Genomic DNA, 21,627 nt, shown 5'->3' on the forward strand with positions numbered 1-21,627 from the left:
GAGATCGGTCTCCTGCCCGGTTGGCCTATGAGATCAGACTGAGCAGCCAAACTCCAACCTGTGTCTGGGGCACTGTTTGCTGACATGCTCTCCCAAGTCAATGCTCACAGAAGGTGACAGCGGCAGGGTGAGAAATGAGCAGATGCCAGTGCTGGGTAGTGGCTCTAAATGCTCCAGTACACAGGCATCTGCATGGCTGGTCCAAGGTCATGGTGCTGACACTGTTCTCCCAAAATGCTGTACAATGTCAAAGAGGAAGTTGGATGGTTCACAGGAAGAGTGTAGCACCTAATCTTAGCTGCTGTCCCTTTGGCCTACTGTTTTATATACCAAAGAGGCATATCCCTAAGCAGAGTTAAAAGCTAGAGCTAAGGGGACACCTGGGTGGCTCAGTTGGTTAAGCATCCAATTCTTAATTTCAGCTCAGGTCATGATCTCACAATTCGTAAGATCAAGCCCCATGTAGGGCTCCGTGCTGTGAACATGGAGTCTGCTTGGGATTCTTTCTCTCCCTCTCATTTCTCTCTCAAAATAAATAAATAAACTTTAAAAAAAAAAAAAAAAAGCTAGAGCTAGGATGCTGTGTAAGCTGAAATATGCACCCCCCCCCCCACCAAAGATACCCATGTCCTAGTCCCTGGTATCTGTGAATTTTTCCATATATGCCAAAACATAAAAGTGGAGGGGTGAGGGGGGTTTTGCCAATGGGATTGAGTTAAGGGTCTTTAGATAGGGAGACTATCCTGAATTATCTGGGGTTGGGGAGGCAGAAGGAGATTTGATACACATGGAGGAGAAGGTCATGTGAAGACAGAGCAGAGAGAAACTGAGGATGCTGGCCTTGAGGATTGGGGGTGTGGCCACAAGCCAAGCTATGCCAGCAGCCACCAGACAATGGAAGAGGCAGAAAGCAGATTCTGCTCAGCCCTGCTCACACCTGGAGTTTAGCCCAGTGACACTGAGTTCCAGCTTTTGGCCTTCAAAACTGTGACAGATTCGATTTTTGTTGTTTGAAGCCGCTACTCAGTGTGTGACAATTTATTACAGCAGCATTAGGACAATTTATTAGCAGCACCAGGACACTAACACAGAGGTACAGGCAAAGGAGGTAATGTCCCTGCTGTGGGGCTCAAGAGACTACATAGCTGTAACTGGTGGCTATTGTCCCCTCCCAGTACTGGGGTGCCTTTCAGTTTGGGGGCCATTTTGTGTCCCATTCTGACACAGCCCATGGCTGTCAATACAATATCCAATGCCCAGAGGATAGCCACTGGTCCCCTTGTCTTAAACCTTCAGAGAAACTGTCAGGGACCCCAGAGACCTAATGAATTGGGACTTGTTTAAACTTGTGGAGGGGCGCCTGGGTGGTTCAGTCAGTTAAGAGTCCGACTCTTGATTTCGGCTCAGGTCAGGATCCTGTGGTTTGTTGAGTTCAAGCCCCACATCAGGCAGAGCCTGCCTGGGGTTCTCTCTCTCCCTCCCTCTCTGCCCCTTCCCCTCTCATGCTGTCTCTGTCTCCCTCAAACCAAATAAATACAACTAAAAAAAATTTTTTTTTAGTCGTGGAAACAATTTAAATAATTATACACGAATGGAGAGTGCTATTTAGAAGTAGAATGGTGGTCCTTAAATTATTTCCATTACCCCATTTTACAGATGAGAAAACTGGGGCCCAGAGGAGTGAGTTGACTAGTCATGAGCCAGTCTAAGCTAGAACATCTAGAATGCATCCTCTAAGAGTAAGTCACAGTGAAAGCCCAAAGTTCCTCATATCCCTAGGTCAATGCTAACTTACACAACAAAAAAAGGTTCATAAACCATTGTTTCTGGTGTCTGGCAAATTAATTTGGTGGTAAATCGTGTTCTGCCTTCTCTATGTTGCCGTAGGATTTGACTGGTTAAATATTTTATTGTTTATAGTCTTTGGTTTGTTTTTTGGATCATGGCTCCATCCAGATTGTACATTCCCTTCGGGCAGGTAGATTTTATCCTCTACAGCAGCTAGCAGAGATATTTGCCCACAGCTAGTGTTCAATGAGCATTTGTTATATTTCTGTCCCGAAGAGCCCACCAGCTATTCTGTAGGCCCCAGTATAATTTCGTCTTTTTTACAGGTGAGGCCACACAAGCCTATCAGAAGCCACCAGTTCCAGGAGCAACCGCACAGCCAGTCACCCTGACGCAGGTCACGGGAGCCACTGCCTTAGGAGCCCACACCAGCCTCCCAAAGCCATCCCTGTCCACAGGCTCCACCACCAGCAGCCTCAGACCCCAGCCCGCGGGCCACAGGAGCTGGGAGCTGGGTCAGTAGGTAGACTGTTGTGCACTAGAAAAGTAGGAGACGGGGCTTCCGGAGTAATACTCTGTAAGAATGTTTGTGTGGGGCGCCCAGCTCCTGCCTTTTGAGCTGGCTGAGGGGTAGAGCCAAGATCTGGGCCAGAAGTATGTGGTTGTGTCCTTCCAGACGCAAGGGGTAAATCTGAGCCTAATACTAAGTAAGGACCAAGCTGAGAGCTAAGCCAACCATGGAGAAGGGGCTTAACGCAGATTCAAAAATGGGACTGCTGTTATCATACTTTGGAAGGTAGGATGTTATGTGAAACTTTCTCACTGCAAAATCTTCATTTCTCCAAAAGCCAAGTTGAAGGGATAGTAGGTTTCAATGTAAATACTGTTGGGTTTTAAGGGACAAACTATAGACTCCTGGAAGTCTACAAATATTAGAAGCAAACAAAAGCAAAAAACAAAGCAAAACAAAACTATAGGAAAAGCCAGACAGCTAAATTTTTATTCCCTGATTGCTTTTCATGTATCCGTTTCTTAAATAGTGTTTTAGGTTTTACAATCTTGGTAATACATCAGACATGACCTGAAGAGCTCATCTGATAACCCAATCTCTAGTTTCTAATGCAGGTTTTATGCAAGCCGCCCTAGGCTGATAAGACCATCTCATTTCTAAAGGTCTTCTGGACAGAGTCTGGAAAATTCCACAGCAGGAGTGACAGCAAGTTTTTCTAAATATTCCACCCCCCAGCCCTGGCGCCATTTTTCCCTTCTAGGAGGACATGCCCAGCACTTGTTCCCTTCAGCTTCACCTCCCGCCTGCAGACATTCCCGCCACACAGCATGGCCCTTGCCTCTTCTATCTCAGAGTCCAGCCGTCCATTTATCTTTTTATCTAACAAATAATATCAACACCTGCAACCTGCTAGACACACTTTGAAGCACCTTACAATTAGCTTATGAGATACTTATTAACAGATCTACATAATTAGATCTACGACTTCCAATTTGACTAATTCCTTGTATTGATGAGGAAACCAGAGAGAAAGGCAGTGAGGAAACTGGCCCAGGTCACACAGTTGGGGAGCAGCAGAGCCGCGATGGCACCCCAGTAGCCGGGCTCCCCCGACTGTCCTGTGGGAGGCTTCCCTGCCATAAATGAACACCCCAGGCACGAATGAAGCCACCCGAGAAGCAGGGGCCTGCCCTGCCCTTGCCACAGATGGGGCGGTGAGACCAAAGGATGCTGGGCATCACCGACTGCCACCGTGATTAAGAATAACAACAATGGAGCGCATAGTCGTGTTTCCCTGCGCTGGGCACCCTGCGTGCCCTATTTTATTCAGCTTTCCTAATTATGAAACCAGGAGTATTATCATTTCATGTGATGAACGACCCATGGAAGAATCTATGATATAAAATACCCAAATAAAAATACCATAAAAATAATTTACGGATGCATAGGACATGACCCCGCCTCCCCACCCCACCCCATCCTGTTCCTGTGGAACCCCGGCTCACATGGGCACCGGCAGCCAGAGAAATAGTCCAGAAGCAAGGACGCTGGGTGGGCGAGTCCCTCAAGCCATAAGCTTTCCTTCTGCTTAACTTCAGCCTCTTGAGTTTTTAGAGCCCTTGATTCTTTTAGAGGCTTTCGAGTAGTTGAGTAAGTTGTTTGCTCCTGGTGTCTCCTTAGAGGAGGCCAGTTCTTACATAACACGTATAATTAAACATGTGGCATATTTATTTGGCTACCCCAGGAGCTTGGAAATCCTGTGACAGGCTGGGCCTGTGCTTGTCGAAACCTCAAGGAACTTGAAGTAGTGGCTCCCGACCTGGCAAAGCCTCATTATTCCTGGCTGGGGGACAGGGGCCGTTGGACGGCCGCCTCCCAGCCCCGGCAGCCTCCCTCTTCAAGCTCGGCCAGCACCCGCGCCCATGCCGCCCGTGGTCTGCGGGGCAAACAATCAGAACAAACGCCCCATGCCGCCTCCACGGTAACCGCCAAGAAAGGGGCCAAACTGGAAAGGGAGAAAGGGAGAGAGGGCATGAAAAAACTCTGTTGCCTACTCAAAGGACTTGCTGTAGGAATGAAGAGAAGTGAAAATAGATGTTTGAATGCCTAGGTCTTTTTTTTTTTTTTTAAGAACAGTTTATTGAACTACTTTCCACCTATCAAACAAGTCACCCATTGAAAGTGTACAATTCAGTTGTTCTTAGTATATTTGCAGAGTTGGGCAACCGTCACCATGATCGATTCTAGAACATTTTCATCACCCGGAAACTGATCTGTCCCTCAAACCCCCCCCCCCCCCCCCCCCCCCCCCCCCCCCCCCCGCCAAGTAACTGTCAGTCCACTTTTACGAATGCCTATGTTCACGTATGGCTATATATATCTGCTGTGATCTTTTAGCCCAACTATATAAAATACTATTTAGTACACAGATGATTCCTTTTCTTCTTCAGATGAATTGAGAATGTACTGACAACTCTAACAGAGCAACTCTTCTCTTGCTGATAGACAAGTGAGGTGTTGTTACTGCATTTATTAAGGGGTTTCTCCTGTCTTGTATGTGACAGCAGTCAAAAGATTCTAGAAGTGTGTTGCAGATGGGGCATCCAAGTAAAACCTAATTTATTTGTTCATTCAGCAATTGTTGAGAGCCTACTATGGGTCAGGCACTGCTCTGGGATCTTGGGCTACACCTGTGAACGCATCTACCAAGATCCCTACAATGGGTCCCTTCAGCTTAGGACACGTAGAAGGGTGTAGCCAGAAGAGGAGCAGTCTGCATCTGGGATCAATGGGTGCCTTTGCTCCACAGTAAGACAAAATGCTGCCTCTCAGACAGAACATAGGCGCTTGGAGGGAGCCTCCTGGAAGGAGGAAAGCAGGAAAAGACAGGGGCTGTTCCAGCCCAAGAAGAAGAGCTGAAACAGAAGAGGATGGGGCTGGACACCCCTTAACTGACCCATGAATGGGCAAACCTAACAAGACAAAGAGGAACACATCAAGGCGGGGGGTAAGGGAGCCAAGAGCCAGAGCAATAGAGACTTCTCATAGGGACAGGAGTGAGGCTGTCCGTCATGGGAGAAGCCAGAGATGACAGAGGCAGCCACAGGAGCCAGGCGGCCACAGAACCACATCCCAGGGCCAGAGAGGACAGCCTAGAGAACCATAGATATGCTGGGGAAAGAGTTCTGGAAATGATGGGAAATCCCTCCAGGCCGGCTCTGCAGGGTCAGCTGACTCTACCGCAGGCTTACAAGGGTGGGGTGGCTCTGTTCACATTATTTTCCTAGTCAGGTTCCTCTTAGGCAGTGCCACAGTGGACTCAGGAGACAGAATGGATTACTTGTGCCCACAAAGGGTAAACCAAGGAAGGGAGCAGAGCGCCGCCAAGTGGCAAGGCCTGCAGGAAGCTGTGGGTCATTCACCTTTCCAGGGAGGAGGAAGCGGGGACACAGGGGCAGGAAGGAGACCAGCATCTTTGACTGCCCATCCCCTCTGCGTACAATATCCCTTCTCGCCATTTATCTCCTTTCCGAAAGCGTATCTTTCTTTACGGTATCTGGAGAACGTTTGTCTTCAAATCCAGTCTTATGACTCGTAAGAAAAAGATGAACGTTCTCATGGAAAAATGGGTGAAGGCCATGACCAGGCAACCATAGTGCAAGAACTGTAAATGACCAATAAACATAACAAAAACATGTTCAACCTCCCCGGCGATCAAATAAATGCAAATTGAACAATACCATCGCATTTGTCACCAATTCACATGAGAAACTGAGGGTACATGGTGTGGGCAAGAGTGTAGAGAAATGACCCAGAATTTGCACTTACAGGAATATATCCTGAGGTAATTATTGTCTGAGAGGAACAAGGGGTCTGGACCCAGATGCCATTCCTAATAGTAAAAGAAGTACCAGCGATTTAATCGTCCACCATCAGAACGGTTAGAGCAATTACCACACAGCTATTACCATTTTGGTGAATCTGTGCCCTTATTGATGGGAGATTGGCCTGGGATAGGTTGTTAGCTCAAAGGAGGAAGAAACAAAACAGCATGGTGCTGGGGCATTGTAGTGAGAATGTGCGCACGGAGGAAGGGATATGACACTTTGTACCACAGTTGTGTACCAGCAACCGCAGGATAGAGGAATCGCAGGTGCAATCTTGCATACATGGTATGTATTTTCACTGGGAGCACATGCTATGGTTACAATGAGAGAAAACAAAGCTATTTTGCGTTTGTATTCAAGTAACTGCAACAGAGCCGAAGGAAGGGAATCATTGACTTGTCGATAGATCGGGGTTAAGAGAAACTGCTATTGTTCTGTGACCATTTATCTCTTCCCCTCCATGAAACTTGGTTCTTTCTCTCAGCTCATTTTTCCAGTTTGCGTCAGTACCATGTTAACACCATTTAAGCAAATTGCTAAATGTTAAGTGACATTGCTATTGAAGGATTTCTTTAACCTCCTCAGGAGTGGTGCCGTTGAGAATTATTATAAGAATAACAAAGTGTAAAAGAAATATGGCACCTTAGTAAAAGATATTTACGTTGACAATTGTGAAATACAAGGGTGATTATTATGTGGGATTTTCAGTCAGTATTTTGAGTTAAACACTCCCCCTCCCCCTTTTTTTTCCATTTCAATGCCTCCTTGGTCGGGGTAATTTCAGAACACCCAAGGACAAAGCTTTACCTTAGCTCTGACCTTGGTAATGTCTTGCTAGGTTGGATCATGGAAAGAATGAGAACAGTTCGATGAAAATTCATGCTCTGACCGGTCAAATGTTATTACAGATCTCGGGGCCACCAGCACTTACATGAGCAGCCAGAACAGCCCCCGCGCCGATCCAGGTAAGAACCTGAACTCACCTTTCTAGCAACTGATGGAAGTTAAGAGTGTTTACATGGGCTTTGTTGTTCCAGATCCTTGCCGTCTGATTTAGATTTGGACAGAGAGCATTAAACCAGTTACGCCAACAGGAGATACTGCTGAGGGGCCCAGCCTGTGAGGAAACTTGAAAGGAAAGCAAAGCTTTCACCTACGGCCATTCCCTCGAGGCAGTTCTGTGGAGGGTATGATGGAAATTCCTAAGGATTCAGTAACTAGGCTCTTATAAACCTGAAAAGGGATACTCTCTGGGGTTTATGCTTGAGGAACTAGGGCAAAAGAAAGAGAAAAAAAACTGTCTTTGTCTAGCAAAGGGCAGAGCCAGTCTTGCTGGGGTAATTCTATGATATGGGGAATAGAGCAATTCTCTCTCCTCCAGGAATTCTATGAATTGTGACACTTCTGGCAACCCTTTCTTCACGCCCATGTGCATCCCTTAAAGGTTTGGTCCAAGCCCTGGGCTTGCAGAGGGATGAGGCAAGTTCTCTTCTCTGCAATGTCCTTGAGGCCTGCAGAGATTAGAAAGGAAAATCGAGCAGGGCCAGGTGCTTTCTACAAACTGTGCTCAGGGGAAGCTGAGCCACTTGATATCGGTACACAAAACCTTTTACAGCCACAGGGCACTGCCACGTGGGGCCTAGGTCTCCCAAGGAAAAGAGTTTAGGTTTTACTCTTGCTGGGAGATACCAGTCTGTCCTCCACATGTTAAAAGATTCCTAGAGGCTGTAGGTTCTGTTTTGCTTTGATACCGGATCGGAGCAGGGGCCCTATGTGACCCCCCACCTAGCTGCTGCACGCCTGTACCTTTGCCAAAGCACATGCTGTTGTCCTGGACAAAGGGTTTTAAGAATCAGATCTCTGGGCAAAGCAAGGATTCCAAGGCCACCCTAGCCTTCAACAGGCCCATGGGCCCCTCCAGGCAGCCCAGCGCTGGGCACTCCCCACTCCTGTCCCCTTAGCTAGCATCTCTGCCTCCTCCCCAAGCCCCAGAAGAAGAGCCAAGTTCACATGGCTTGGCTGACTTCCAAGGAAGGTCTGAACCAGGGTCACTTATATCAAGGGGCAGATTAGGAGGGGAGGGCAGACTGCTGGTTGCACCTGAATCAGCCAATGCCGTGTGATCCCTTCAGGTATCCAAAGTCGGATTCTCCCAGAGCTGCTTTCCAGAAGGCTGCTGGAGCACAGGTCAGCCCGGGAAAGCTGCCCAGGGCTCACCAGCCATGCTCCACCACCCGTGCAAATACCGCACTGCCCCTGCCCTGGCCGCTGGACCCACGCAGCTCACCGCGCCACATCGGCAGAGTCTGGGGGCTTGCCAAGGCGTTGTACCCTCTAGAAAACGTCTATTTGCTTTGTCTGTTCTCTGTGCATCAAAGAGAAACATCTCTGGCCGTGCAGACACCCAGTAGGGCTCCTCGGTTGGGTCTGTTTGAAAGGCCCCCCCCCGGCTGGGCAGCCTGTGCCCGCACCTTGCACACCCCGGGACCTGCCTCTGGGGTGGAGCTCAGATACACCGCAAGTCAGACGTGGCTCAGGGGGTGGTTGGCAATGAGGCACGTTATCTGATCTCCAGCCCCTACTTTTGACTCCCAAGAACCCCAGGTTACTTTCAGAGATTGACCCCATTCCCTTTTTCTAACCCTACCTCCCTAGTTCTCTCGCTCTGAGTCCTCATTCCTTTCCCTCTCTCTTCCGTGCTCCCAGCCATTATGCTCCATCTCTCCGTCTCCCTGAGCCTCCCAAGTGCTCCAGATGCCTTTGTATCCTCAAATCCTACCCATTTCTGCCATTCTTCTCCCTCTCCGTCATCCCTGGAGCTTTGCTCTGAGCATCCCACCCACTCCCAGGGTGGGCACCCACACCTCACTGGCCCTGCAGCCTCGTTAGGGCCCCTGCAGGCAGGCAGAAGTCATCAGAAACCGTGAGCGAAGGCAGATCAGAACATCTGGGGCTCTGAGAGGCCCTCTGTCAGTTCTCACCTCGGAGGTAATCGTGAGTCACCCAGTTCTTCAGCTAGAAAATCACTGAAACGTGGAATGGGGAAGAATTGCATCAAGTGCACCCAGTCTGATTCCCCACCAAACATGCCAGAGAGAGGCTTTTGCCCCACGTCGGATAACTTTGTATGAGCGGTCAGGGGGTTCCCAGCCCCCTCACTGTCAGACATAACAATCTAGAACTTAGGCCCATTGATCCTAATTTGACTAAACTAGTGCATCTCAAAGTGAGGCCCGAGGACCCTGTGTACAGGGATCCTGGGATGCCCTCCCTCTTCCCACCGCGCAACTGAGTGAGGCCAGACTTTCTTCTTGTCCTTCAACCAAAACATGTCCCAGCAGACTGAGGAACAGATACCAGACTCAGACAGTCTTTTGTTACGCCAGACATTGAAGAAATTTGTCACCCTTATCACTGAATTATTTTGGAAAATAGCTATTTCTCATTATTTAAAAAAAGTGTATTAAATGGTGAAATAGTTAATATTCTGTTTCAAATGACCAAACATTTTGATTTTTAGTAGGATAAAAACAATAGCCACACAAACAAGAGCCCTTTGGGGTCTTCAGTCATTTTTTAATGTTTTATTTATTTCTGAGAGAGACAGCATGAGCAGGGGAGGGTCAGAGAGAGGGAGACACAGAACGTGAAACAGGCTCTGGGCTAGGTGTCAGCACAGAGCCCAACGCGGGGCTTGAACCCCATAAACCATGAGATCAAATCTCACCAGTCCCACTAAATACCTGTGTTTAAGGCAACCCATTAACAGACACAGGCAGCTATATATGGACCTACGGAGGTTATCTTGACCTCAGCACTTCATCTTCTCCTCCACAGGACACCAGACTTAAAACTCACCTCCTGCTGTGCCTTCTGCCCACTGATGTAACTTCACACACCCCCGATTTAAGCCACCACCCCCACTGCAGAGGACCTGTTCTTCAGTTAAAGGAAATTCTATTTCCTGAGTGTGCCGGATGTCACTGTGCTTTGCATTAGAACTATGAAGACAAATAAGATCTTTTCAGAGTCTAGAATTCTGCCTCTGGGACTTCTGCCTTTCCAGGTAGATCCCATACTGTGGTCCTTCAGAGCAACCAGTAAGGCCACTGCCCCCTCTGACCTCTGCTGCCAGGCCCTGCCCCTCCTTCTAGCACCCTCTGAGTGGGGACAGGAGCCACCTTGCTAGCGTGGCCACTCCAGCTGTCTTTCCAGGGGGAAGGAAGGGTGCCTCTGAGGATTTATATCCGTTAGAACTCGCTGACTTTTCCTCAAAACCATTCTACTTCTGCTGTCTGGCTCCGCGCTACAGTGTTTGATCCAATAAGCTTCACTGGCCTGGAAACCCAACCATGGAATTAATGTTGTTTGCATGAGAAAAGGCTGCCAGGTCCCAAACCAATATCCCACACAGAGCTTGGAGGGTAACCTGTCTGTAAACCCAGCACTGCTGATGCGTCAGTGACGGATCAAGGGCCGAGAACCTTGGACTGTCCTCAGCCTTCTCTGATAGCCCTCATGCAGTGGGCCCCTGGCACAGTGACGTCTCTCACAGCCAGCAGCTCTCCGAGTGCCTGCCACGTCACGACAGCAAGAGGGACTATCCACGGGAATTGTGCGGCTCAAGGCAGGGAACCAGGCCAACGGGTGGGAGGTATGGAGGCGCCCAGCTCCGGAGGCCAGCTGCCTCTCAGACGTCCACCTCCTAATACTCACACTCCAGGGGACTCTCTGGACAGAAACCAGGGGAGCGAAGGGTCACCTGTGCTTCTGCCCCATAAAACTTTACAGCCGTAAGGACCCCATTGTAGCTCCCGCTTGGGTCCTGTGCGGGTGACATCCAGATGTGCAGGGAATGGAAGCTGTCATCAGTGCAGAGATCATGACCAGGGTCTCAGAGCAGCGATCTGGGGGGCCCACGCTTTTAGCATGAGTCACAGAGTGTGCCAGATAGTGTGCCCTTCAGTGGCTAAGGATCCTGAGATGCTGAGTGACAATGACCACTAATGTGTGATAGACAGGTAGTGACTAAGTGTAGGCTCTGGAGCCTGGGCTCCAAGTTCTGCTCTACCTCTCCCTGGGCCTCAGCTTCCTCACCTGTAACATGGGGTCGCAGCTGTAACCTAACTCACGGGGCTGCTGTGACTTAAACTTGCAAAGTGCTTGGCCAGTGCCTGACACCAAACATGCTCTCAGTAAATGTTAACAGTTCTACATTTTTACCATGGAAATCCTTGAGAGCCTTAGACACTGGCTGGATCTATGAGATGACCAAGCAAGTATCATCACACAAATAAGTCCTTTTTTTTTTTAAGACTGCCTTACTTCTAGGGGTGATTTTGTACACATTTACCTCCATGGGAGGCAGGTCAGGACAGGTGTTCATGACCTCATCTTTATACAGGAGAAAACTTAAGGCCAGAGAAGGCAGGCGAGTCCCCCGGCCTCCCAGCTAAGGCTGGGTAGACATAGGATCGATCTTCCAATGCTCTTTAGCCTCACATTACCTGGTTACTCTTCAACACCAGAACGTAAATGTCCTCACAGACTTGCTTCCCATGACTACCAAGTCCAAAAACCACCTAGTCTCAGCCGTCCAAATATTTTTCAGCCCTCAGCTTTCAGATAAGTGATTTGGTTCATACTTGTCCCGAGCAAATATAAGTGGCACCAATAGAAAGACAGGCTCCCTGGAGACAAGGAAGGGCTTAGAAATCTCTGCTGTCAGGGAACTGTCTCTCTTCTGCTAAAGAGAGAGAATTCCCATTCCTTGCCCAGAATTCTAATTCTCTGTAGCATTCAAGGGTGCTGATAGCCTTGGGCAAAAACTGAGATGCTACCAGACTCATTCTTCAGGGAAAGGGCGAAGTGCATGTTTTCACCAGTAGGTGGTGATAGAGAAACGAGGCTAGCCGACCGTTTAAACCTATAAATCACAAGTATTTGAACTGGGAGATCATTTCACCCAACCTGATAATGTGATTCGCAAAGAAATGAAGGTTCAAGGAGGGTAGGGGACATGTTTAAGGTGTACGCCTGGTTAATGGCGGAGCCAGATTGAACTCAGTTCTCACCACTAAATCAGAATGTGCACGAACGCAGACGGCCTTTCAAAATAGCCTGGTATGTTAATCCTATGAAGGAAAACATCACTTCTTTTGGGTGTGTTAATCATTTCAGCATGCAGCAAAGCTGATGGGCTGATTACGCCCTCAGCTTTCAGCTTTCTGAGCTGGGGGTGGGGGGTGGGGACAGAAGGAACGGACAGAGGAAGAGAAACAGCTATTTTGGTTTCCTTATGAGGCTTCGTAACACATTTGTGCTGCTTCTGAGCCCCTCCTGGCCATGAGTCCCCTAAAGACGTCAGGGACTATTGGGTAGGAATCCCCCACTTTTTGACCACCCCTTCCACTTTATCAACACCAGTTTATAGTGGGGGCATTAACCATTTTACTGCAAATAGAAATGGCCAGTGCCACTCTGCTTTATTCTGCATGAGGCACACAGTGAGAAGCAGAGCCTCAGGAAATGAGTGTACTGGTCCCCGAAAGGGCCAAATTTGTTCTAAGGAAGAGAACATAAAGTCGACGGGTGGGTCAAATGTACCTAAAATGATATTGGGTATATACTAGGTGCTTAATAAGTGTGGATGGAGGGATGGATTAAGATTTCAGATCAACTCAATGAAAAATGTTCTACAGTCTCAAAGGCCCAAAAAGAAATGCACTGTCTTGGTTGGGTATGTAACGAGTTCCCTGTCTTTGGAGGTATCCAAGCACCAGCCATCCGCTCACTTGGTAGCGATGTTGTAGAAACATGCTGAAGAGGTTGGTTTGGATTGGATGAGTTCTTAGGTCCCCTTGAATCCCGAGATTTTTATATTCCATGATTCTTGGTGCTCAGTGAAAGAAAGAAAGGGCAAAGATGTTCTCGTCTTTGGTTTTCAGAGCTTCCCATGAGAAAAATCCTATAGGTTTTAGGCGGTCTCATCCTAAAGTCTGGTCTCGTGTTCCTTTATTGAACTTTATGCCACACGTAGAAAATGTTATCATCCGGGCAGTTCACTTGAAAGTTTCCCCTGGTTTCACCTAAATAACAAGTTTGCTTCTTTTTAATTTCGAAAATCAGGGGAAATGGACCCGTGGAAGCCTGGATCGGTCCTTTTAGATGCAGGTAACTACACAGCCCAACCTCCTGGCCATGACTAGATGGAGACAGAGGACTACGGAATTAGGAGAGTCTGAGAATCCAGCTGTTGGGGCAGAGGTCACTGTTGTCCACTGGATGACAAAAGGGATGAGAATCATGAAGACAAAGATGTCCAAGGGAGGGAGTTCCTCACCCCAAAAGTAGGTTTAAAGGCTCACTCCGTCTCGAAGCACACTCTGACTTCCTCCTGTTTCCCCGTCCTTCTTTGCAAGGTGGTATTCAGCTTGGCTCTTCACATGAAAAAGTGTTGCTCGCTGTTTACTGAATTAAGTGTCTGAAACTCCAGCGGCAAACACAGCCTTCTGGCTCTCGGTCTGGGGGCACATTTTATTGGCAGGGGAAGACGGGGTGGAGGAGAGGCCTCTGGCCTCACGTTTCTTCCCCCCCTCCCTCCACGTGGAGCCTTGGACAGTTTTCCTGAGAGGCTCCTGGCTTAGAAATGTCGTTAGACACCCAAAGCAAATTTTTTAAATGATGTGAGGAAGTGGGATGAGCAGACTGACCTTTCATGGAAAGATGAAATCATGCGCTTGGCAAATTGGAAAAACTAACAAGCCTGGAGAAAGCTCGCCGCAGCCAAGAGCAGAGCAGAGCCCCCCACACTTCCCTCCTCTGACAGAGCTTCTGGGAGGGCACCCCGCACTCCGGGCATGCTGAAAACAGGGAGACCAACTGACCAACTTCCGGTGCTGCCTGAGAAGCTCACTGGCCTTCCCAACATCTCACTGATGGTCTTTATTCCCTTCGATGATACATTTGTGAACTTGGCTTCCATATACATGGCTCTAAAGCAAACTCTGGACACACAGACACACAGACACACACACACACACACACACACACACACACACTAAAAGCACAAAACCCTCTAATCTTGGGCTATGGAGGGGAGGGGTTGCATTCTAGACCCTCTTATTTGAGTTACTGGTAGCTTATCTCCTGCTCTGCAGCCTATATCTGCCCCCCATTAGACTGGCCATGTGTCTCACCCATCTTTGTTTAGTGACTCAGTCATCAAATGTAGACTGAGGACCTATGGTGATAGGCACCGTGAAGGTTTATGTGATGAGCGAGACACATGCCCTGACCTTGACATTTTCAGCATTTCACAGAGGGACAGTTCACACTGGCAAAGTGCTTACTGCTTGCAGGTAAGGAAACTCGGGCTCAGATAGACTCCATTAACAGGCAGTAGGGAACAGAACTCAAGTCTTCTGACTTCAACCCCTCTGAGCACCCACGAGAGTACCGTGCCTTTTGTAGGCTGCCAGTAATTCAGTCTTCTCTCTCAAGGTGGGGGGTGGTGTGGAGAACAGTCAGCCTGTAGCCAAGCCCCTCGCCCTGCAGCTGGGTGTGAATATCCATTATGTCCCCATCCCTGGGGTAAGGCCAGATGCTTCCTGTTCGTGTAAGTCACCAAAAGTTTTACTGCTCTTTCCAGGATTTGTTCCAAAAGAAGAATTAAGCACACAAGCTTTGGAGCCGCTATCCCAGGGAGATCCAAGTAAGTTAACGAACAACTAGAAGCCCATAATGGCTGTGACATCCGATCTGCTCTCCTCTCTCCCCGCTCACTCCCACCCAAACCCACCTCTTTCCCACCCTGGATCTATTGATCTCCTCTCTTCTGTCACTTTGTTCTAAGGGGAAAGGGAAGCTTACAGAGGATTTAAACTGTGTGCACAAGGCGAAGAGGATCAGATTTTTTAAACATCACTATGGAAACAGGGTGGGATGGAAAAGGGAGATAAAAGTGGGGGGGGTAGAGGGGACTGGCCTGCCAACAGGGCCAGGGGCTTACTGGACATGAGGGGCAGACAGAGCTCCGAGCTGTAGTTGGAAATGGGGAGAAACAGGCAGATTCAGGAAATGGAGAGGAACAGACTAGAGGGCTGGAGGTGGAGGTATGAGAGAGGAAGCAGATGAAGAGGATTTGAGCAGCTGGGGCCTCCACCCCGGGAATTCAGAGTTGGAAGATGATAAGCTAGGGTTTAAAACCAAGGTCATGAGGACAGGAAAGGTGACCTAGGGAAACCAGAGGGCTTAAATGTGAAGAAATTCGGGGGCACCTGGGAGCCTCAATCAGTTGAGCGTCTGACTCTTGATTTCAGCTCCAGGCATGATCTCACAGTTTGCAAGATTGAGCCCTGTGTTGGTCTCTGTGCTGACAGTGTGGAGCCTGCTTGGGATATTCTCTATCTCTACCTCTTCCCTACTCTCTCTCAAAATAAATAAATTTTTAAAAAGTGAAAAATCTTGAAGAACTTCAGCACTAAGACAGGTGGAGAAGCCACCTGAGGATACCAGAATGGAAGGATCAGGGAAAAAGAGGAAAACCAAGAGGTAGTTGAGCTTTACAGGCCAACGAGAGCACTCAAAGATTCCCCTAGAAAGTGGCTGCCAGTCAGCCACCAGTGAGCTATGAGTCCCAACCCCGCTGTATATGAGAATCACCTGAAGACATTTTTAAAAACTCAAGATGCCCAACTCCCGGCTCCTACCTACTGAATCACACTCACCCTAGATCTTGCTACTCGGTGTGTGGTCTGACCACATCAGCATCACCTGGAGGCCTGTTGGAAGTGCAAAATCCCATGCTCTACCTCAGACCTTGTGAATCAAGTGATTTCTTTGCACATCAAACCTTAAGAAGAACAGCCCTGAATGATTCCCAGGCATTTTTATTTGTTGAAGCTGCATAAACAACTCTGATATATACCCAGGGTTAAGAAACACTGGCCTAATGTATTAGACAACACAAAGCATTAATCTATAAGATTGTATCATGTTGGAGAAAACCAAAGCAATTAAGAAAATTGGTGGATTGATTCCTGTAGATACTAAGTCTTACCGTTTCTTGCTTGTCTTCCAACCTCTGTCCTCTGTGACCGTAATAAATTGCTCATGCTGAACACTTAGTAACTCAATTCTGTTCTCTAGTATTGATGCCATCTTTGTAGCCACATGTTTTCATCTCAGTACGAGAAAGCCACTGTGTCTCAGTGAGCACATGCGCAGAGCTGAAAGCAGGCGTCATTAACGCATTCTGGGAAATGGAGAGCACAGGTGAATCCATTGTCAGCCATCAGGTAGTAGTAAAGAGAGCTAAGCAAATAGAGAGCATCTCAACTTCATAAAAGCCTAGCCAGGAAATGGAATGCTTCAATCCTGAAAGCAGTTCAAGTTGTAAGAAATGAGAAAAAATTGTCCATGAAGAAGCAAAAGAGAGGCTCAAAATCTATTGCTTTATTTAAGTAGGCTCTACACCCAACATGGGGCTTGAAATCACAACCCTGAGATCAAGAGTCAAAGTTCTACCAAGTGAGCTTGTCACGCCCCCCTCGCCCCATGTGCTTTATTTATTTAAAAAGAAAGTCACCTTCGGAGTACCTGGGTGCCTCAGTCGGTTAAGCATCCAGTTTCGGCTCAGGTCATGATCTCCCAGTTCCTGAGTTCAAGTCCTTCATCGGGCTCTTTGCTGTCTGCGTGCTGCCCGCCTAGGATCCTGTGTCCTTCTCTCACTGCCCCTCCCCCGCTCAGAAATAAGTAAACATTTTTTTAAAAAAGAAAGAAAATCACCTTTGGGCCTTATTCTAATTAACAGTTATTATTTTTTTAAAAGTTTTCATTTTAAAAGGCATATTGAACTAATCTACTGACATCTAGAAGAAAAAGCCCTGGTCAGGAGTGCTTCCCAAACTTTAATGTGCATACAGATCACCTGGAAATCTTGTTGACCTGGGGATCTGATTCTGTAGATCTGGGTGGAGCCCAGGAGTCCTCATTTCTAAGCAAACCACAGGTGTCTGGTGAGTCGCAAGCCCTGAAGAACACCACTGCCACCTGCTGGCAACAATTCTCATTGCAAGCTCGGACATAGGAAGGACTGGGTTGGCCCTTGCGTGGGGTACATCACTAGTCCTAGAACTACTCTGCTTCTCTTCTGCTTTTTCCCAGGCTTCTGTGGCATCTTTGAGCTTCACTTCTTGATTTTCTTTGATGCCTCCAGTCTTCATCTCAAGGATCGTACTTGGGGTATAGGCAGTTTGGGGGCAGCAGCAAAGCACAGGGGAAGTCAGCAGACAAGGAAGAGCTGGCAGGCACTGAATGTCCAGGCAGCCAGGAGGTAAAAGTTTGCAAGATCCACTAATGAGCCAAGGCACTAATTCCAGGTGGAGCTGAATCAGGCAGGCCCAGAGAGGTCCCTGTCATTGCCTACGTCCCCCATGGCTTTCATTGCCGTGCACCAGAGCAAGATACTGACACACGTTCTCAGATATAACTTTTGTCCCTTAATCTGCCAATTCCGTAGTATCACTCTTTGATAAATATTTCCCATCAGATCTGCTGAAAACTGGGTCAACCCATGTCCATTTTTTATATATTATATATATATATAATTGAGTGGCCGCATGGGTGATCGATCGTGTGGCACCTTAAAGAGATCCGGGCTTGTTCAGGCAAGCTCCGCACTACCGAGCACAAAGGGCAACCCTGGTCCCCATGTCCCCCTAGATGCTCCAGCCCAGAGGTTCCTAATTTTACTGTCCCCTCCTCTTCCCTGCCCCACCATGCAACTCTGCTTTGAAATATTTTTGTCTTCCGAATTGCAGTTGTGAAACAATTCGTTCCCCATTTTTTAAAATGTGTATTTATTTTTCAGAGAGAGAGAAAGAGAGCACAAGCAGGGGAGGGGCAGAGAGACACACACACACACAGAATCCGAAGCAGGCTCCAGGCTCTGAGCTGTCAGTGCAGAGCCTGATGTGGGGCTCAAACCCACGATCCGTGAGATCATGACCTGAACCAAAGTCAGACACTTAACCAACTAAGCCACCCAGGCGCCCCCTCCCCATTTGTTAATTAATCAAATGGATATATACCTCCCAATAAGAACTTCTGATCAGCTTTGAATAATCCGTTTTATCATACTAAGATGATGCAATTTCAGTCAAGAGCAAAGAAGACACTACTATTAGCCTATGTGGCTTTCCACCAATTCCTGCAGCATTTGAAAGACTGAGAATAGCTCTTCGCTCCCACCTCCAACTTAACCTGCATATATTCATGGAAGTCCAGGAATCCAAGCCAGAAAAATGTCCTAGTTTTTATCACAACTAAAAGAAAGGGAAGAGTTCAAAGACTGCTACAAACAAGTCCTGATAGGTATAGATAATTCTATGGTTAATTCTATGGTTGCCTTACCTGAGGACATGAAGGAGGAGATTGGTATCAATTTTGCATTCTACCATTCCTTCCCTCCCCTCAGCACTGGCCTTGCTGATTTTTTCATGCCTTTATAAAGACCCAACACATAATGCTACAAACTTAAGCTGGGAGTTAGAGAGCACCGGCTCCTGAGACTCAGTCTTGGTGAATTCTACATCTAGGGGTCTGCACTCACGTGGTCTGAGCCAAGGAAACCATCCTCCTGAATTCCCAAGCTTGAATGGGAGGTCATTGCTTCTGAAGTCTATCAATGTGGCCGGTGCAGAGAATTCTAAAGCAGTTAGAGAAATAAGTACTAGCCCAAGTGTCCCGGACCTTGGTGCCCAATGAAAATCTGTTAGGAATATAAATAAGTGAATATATCCTGTATCTGGCCACTGCTTTTTATTTTCTTTTCAGTGGATTCTGAGGGGGCCTCTGGTGGAGAAAGAGGGAGGGAGAGAATAGCCAGGTTAATGCAGTGAGAGACCATCAGAATAACAGAGCCCTTTTCCATTTCTCAGACTGCAAAGTTGACTTGTCATTTGTAATTGATGGGAGCTCAAGCATTGGCAAACGTCGATTCCGAATCCAAAAGCAGTTCCTGGCTGATGTTGCCCAGGCTCTGGACATTGGCCCTGCTGGTCCGCTGATGGGTATTGTTCAGTATGGGTAAGTGCTGTGAAACCAAGTGATAATTGTGTGCCACAAATACTACCAGCGCATCCTAGAGCATAAATTCATGGTCTTCCCTAATACAAATGTAAGTAAAGAAAACTAAAGCAATTCAGGTACCATTTAAGAAATTTGATTCTTCCAGAAGGGAAGGACAGGTTAATGAACATTTGGAAGTAAATGGCATTTGCACTTATGATTGGTAGGCAAATGATGGCATTTATTTGGGAATGAGGAGAGCTGGAATCAAGTCTTAGCTCTGCCAATAACAAGCACGTGGCTTCAGGCTAGGCCTTCGCCTCTCTCGTCCTCAATTTCATATCTGTAGATGAAGAAGGTGTTCTGTACCCTGTGCTCCCCCCTCTACACCAATAGGTAAGATGCCCAGAAGATACAGTGCTGTAGGTTGACCTTTCTCTTTTCTCCATGTGACCTTCGGCTTCTGCAGTGGTATTGGAATAGCTCACCAGGCAATGGGGAAGAATGGGTGGGGAGGGGAGTGGCCTCTATCAGTCAGCAGAGCACCAGGTGACTGTCCCCAGTCCATTCTATTATTTTAGTTAGGGTAGAAATCGAGCATTCATACTGACATCCAATCTCAACCTCTTCTCTTATCTGGGATAATAAGTCAATCTTACTTCATAATAATAGGAGAAACCTATCTCTCCCTAAAGCAGATATACAAATATTGACAGATAATAAGCAAACAATCAGAAAAGCAAAGAAGCACAAATCTCAATAAATGGAATTTTGACCAGGAGCCATAAAGGCAAGATAATTATCTCACTCTCCACCAACCTCAGACGCGAGATGACCCCTCCTTCCCCGCAGACCCACAGCTTAACCCTAGCAACGGAAACTAGCACAGACCTCCGCGCCTCCTACTGAGAAACTGTGACACAACTTAATTGCTCCCCATCTAAAAAGTAAAAACACATATCCCTGACAACAACCAGAGAGCCACCAGATCCTTCGAAATTCCCCAAGGATCTCCAGGAGCAGTATTTTAACCAAGATTATTATATCAAAGACCCTAAATATTTATTTTTCAACTGTCGAAAAAAATAAGCACACATCATTTATTTTCATAAAAACTTATAACATTTGTACTTTTAGCATTGAATTCCAATGACACATTTAGGACCATCTTCTATTCCTCTGAAGAAAAATTAGTAGATGAGTTACCTGGCCCTTGTATGTAGCCAGAGTCAAATATATGAAAACAAACGATTGTGTCAAATGTCAACTCTCAATGTCAAACAATCTATCTTGAGGACTTTAACTTGAAATGGAAAAATAAGATTTTTTGGTCACTGTTTTCTTGTTTTCAAAATGTCAACCTATTTCCATTCCTATGCTACTTTTTAAAGATAGCAAACAGAGAGAGCTGGCTTCTCTAGGGAGGAAGTGTAAGCATTTTAGTGCCAAATGTCCCCGGTCAATTTTATTGGGGGGTTCAAAGCTTGGCGTGTCATCCTGCATTAAAAATAGCTGCTTTAAAGGCTGTGTATACCAAGGTTTATAGTATAATATGAAAATAAGGTAATAAATATGTCAAGGAAGAGAAGAATGGCAGGAGAACAGTGCTGTGTGCCGGCGGGAAGGCGGATGAACGAGCAAATGTAGCAGGGAAGGAAAACCAATTCAATAAAGGCTCCTTCTCCCCAGAAAACCATTTACCCCCACATTTTCCTAATGTGATCACCATTTGCAGGAAAGAGTTGCCTCCACACTCCCAATTTCACTTTCCAAAAATGCCTTTGCTGTTTGTCTTTTTTTGTATCCTGGGCCCCTAGTGATTTGGAGCACTTAAGAGAAATTGCATGTTTTCCTTCACTTTACGTGCTCATAGAAGCTAATCAATCATCCGCATCTTCCCTCAGCCATAGGGTGGGCGGAAAGCACAGCAAACTGGTGACAGGACGTCTTGAATTCTGGCCTTAGCTCTGCTGTGTGACCTTAAGCAGGTGCTTTAACCTGTCCATGTGAGTGCTGCCATCTGTGAAGTCCTGGGGGGCAGACGGGATGATTTATTAGGGCTCCAGCAGCCCCGATGTCCTGTGATTCAGTGACCGGCTCTGTACTGGGAAGACGCCCAATAAACAAAGGTTGGGCTAACAGACTCAACAAGCCGCCTCTCTCTTCCTTCCAGCCTCTGTTCCAGTTAGGTGGCGTGATCAGTAATTACATGACGTGTTGCACGGAGGGGATGCATCCTTCAGTGGAATGTGGGGAACACAATAGATTGGAGGGTGGTCTGAGAAGGGTGTGTGAGGCGGAAGGGGAAATTGGTGTGCCCAGCTGAAATTGCTTCTGATTTTAGCCCCCTGGCTTCCTTCCTGAAGGGGA

The 21,627-nt window shown here is 47.3% G+C and overlaps 1 protein-coding gene across 1 annotated transcript in view; it reads left to right on the plus strand.

Annotated features, from left to right (window-relative positions):
- The window catches only part of VIT (vitrin), a 101,300-nt gene that overhangs the window by 58,528 nt on the left and 21,145 nt on the right, over nucleotides 1-21,627 (plus strand). The window contains exons 7-11 of the mRNA XM_039257230.1: nucleotides 2,115-2,303; nucleotides 7,095-7,151; nucleotides 13,315-13,359; nucleotides 14,837-14,899; nucleotides 19,128-19,275. Coding sequence (XP_039113161.1) covers nucleotides 2,115-2,303; nucleotides 7,095-7,151; nucleotides 13,315-13,359; nucleotides 14,837-14,899; nucleotides 19,128-19,275 — 502 coding nt within the window. The remainder of the gene's footprint in view (nucleotides 1-2,114; nucleotides 2,304-7,094; nucleotides 7,152-13,314; nucleotides 13,360-14,836; nucleotides 14,900-19,127; nucleotides 19,276-21,627) is intronic.

Source organism: Hyaena hyaena, unplaced genomic scaffold (genome assembly GCF_003009895.1).
Source record: "Hyaena hyaena isolate Hyena2069 unplaced genomic scaffold, ASM300989v1 scaffold_607, whole genome shotgun sequence".
Classification (NCBI taxonomy): Eukaryota; Metazoa; Chordata; class Mammalia; order Carnivora; family Hyaenidae; genus Hyaena; species Hyaena hyaena.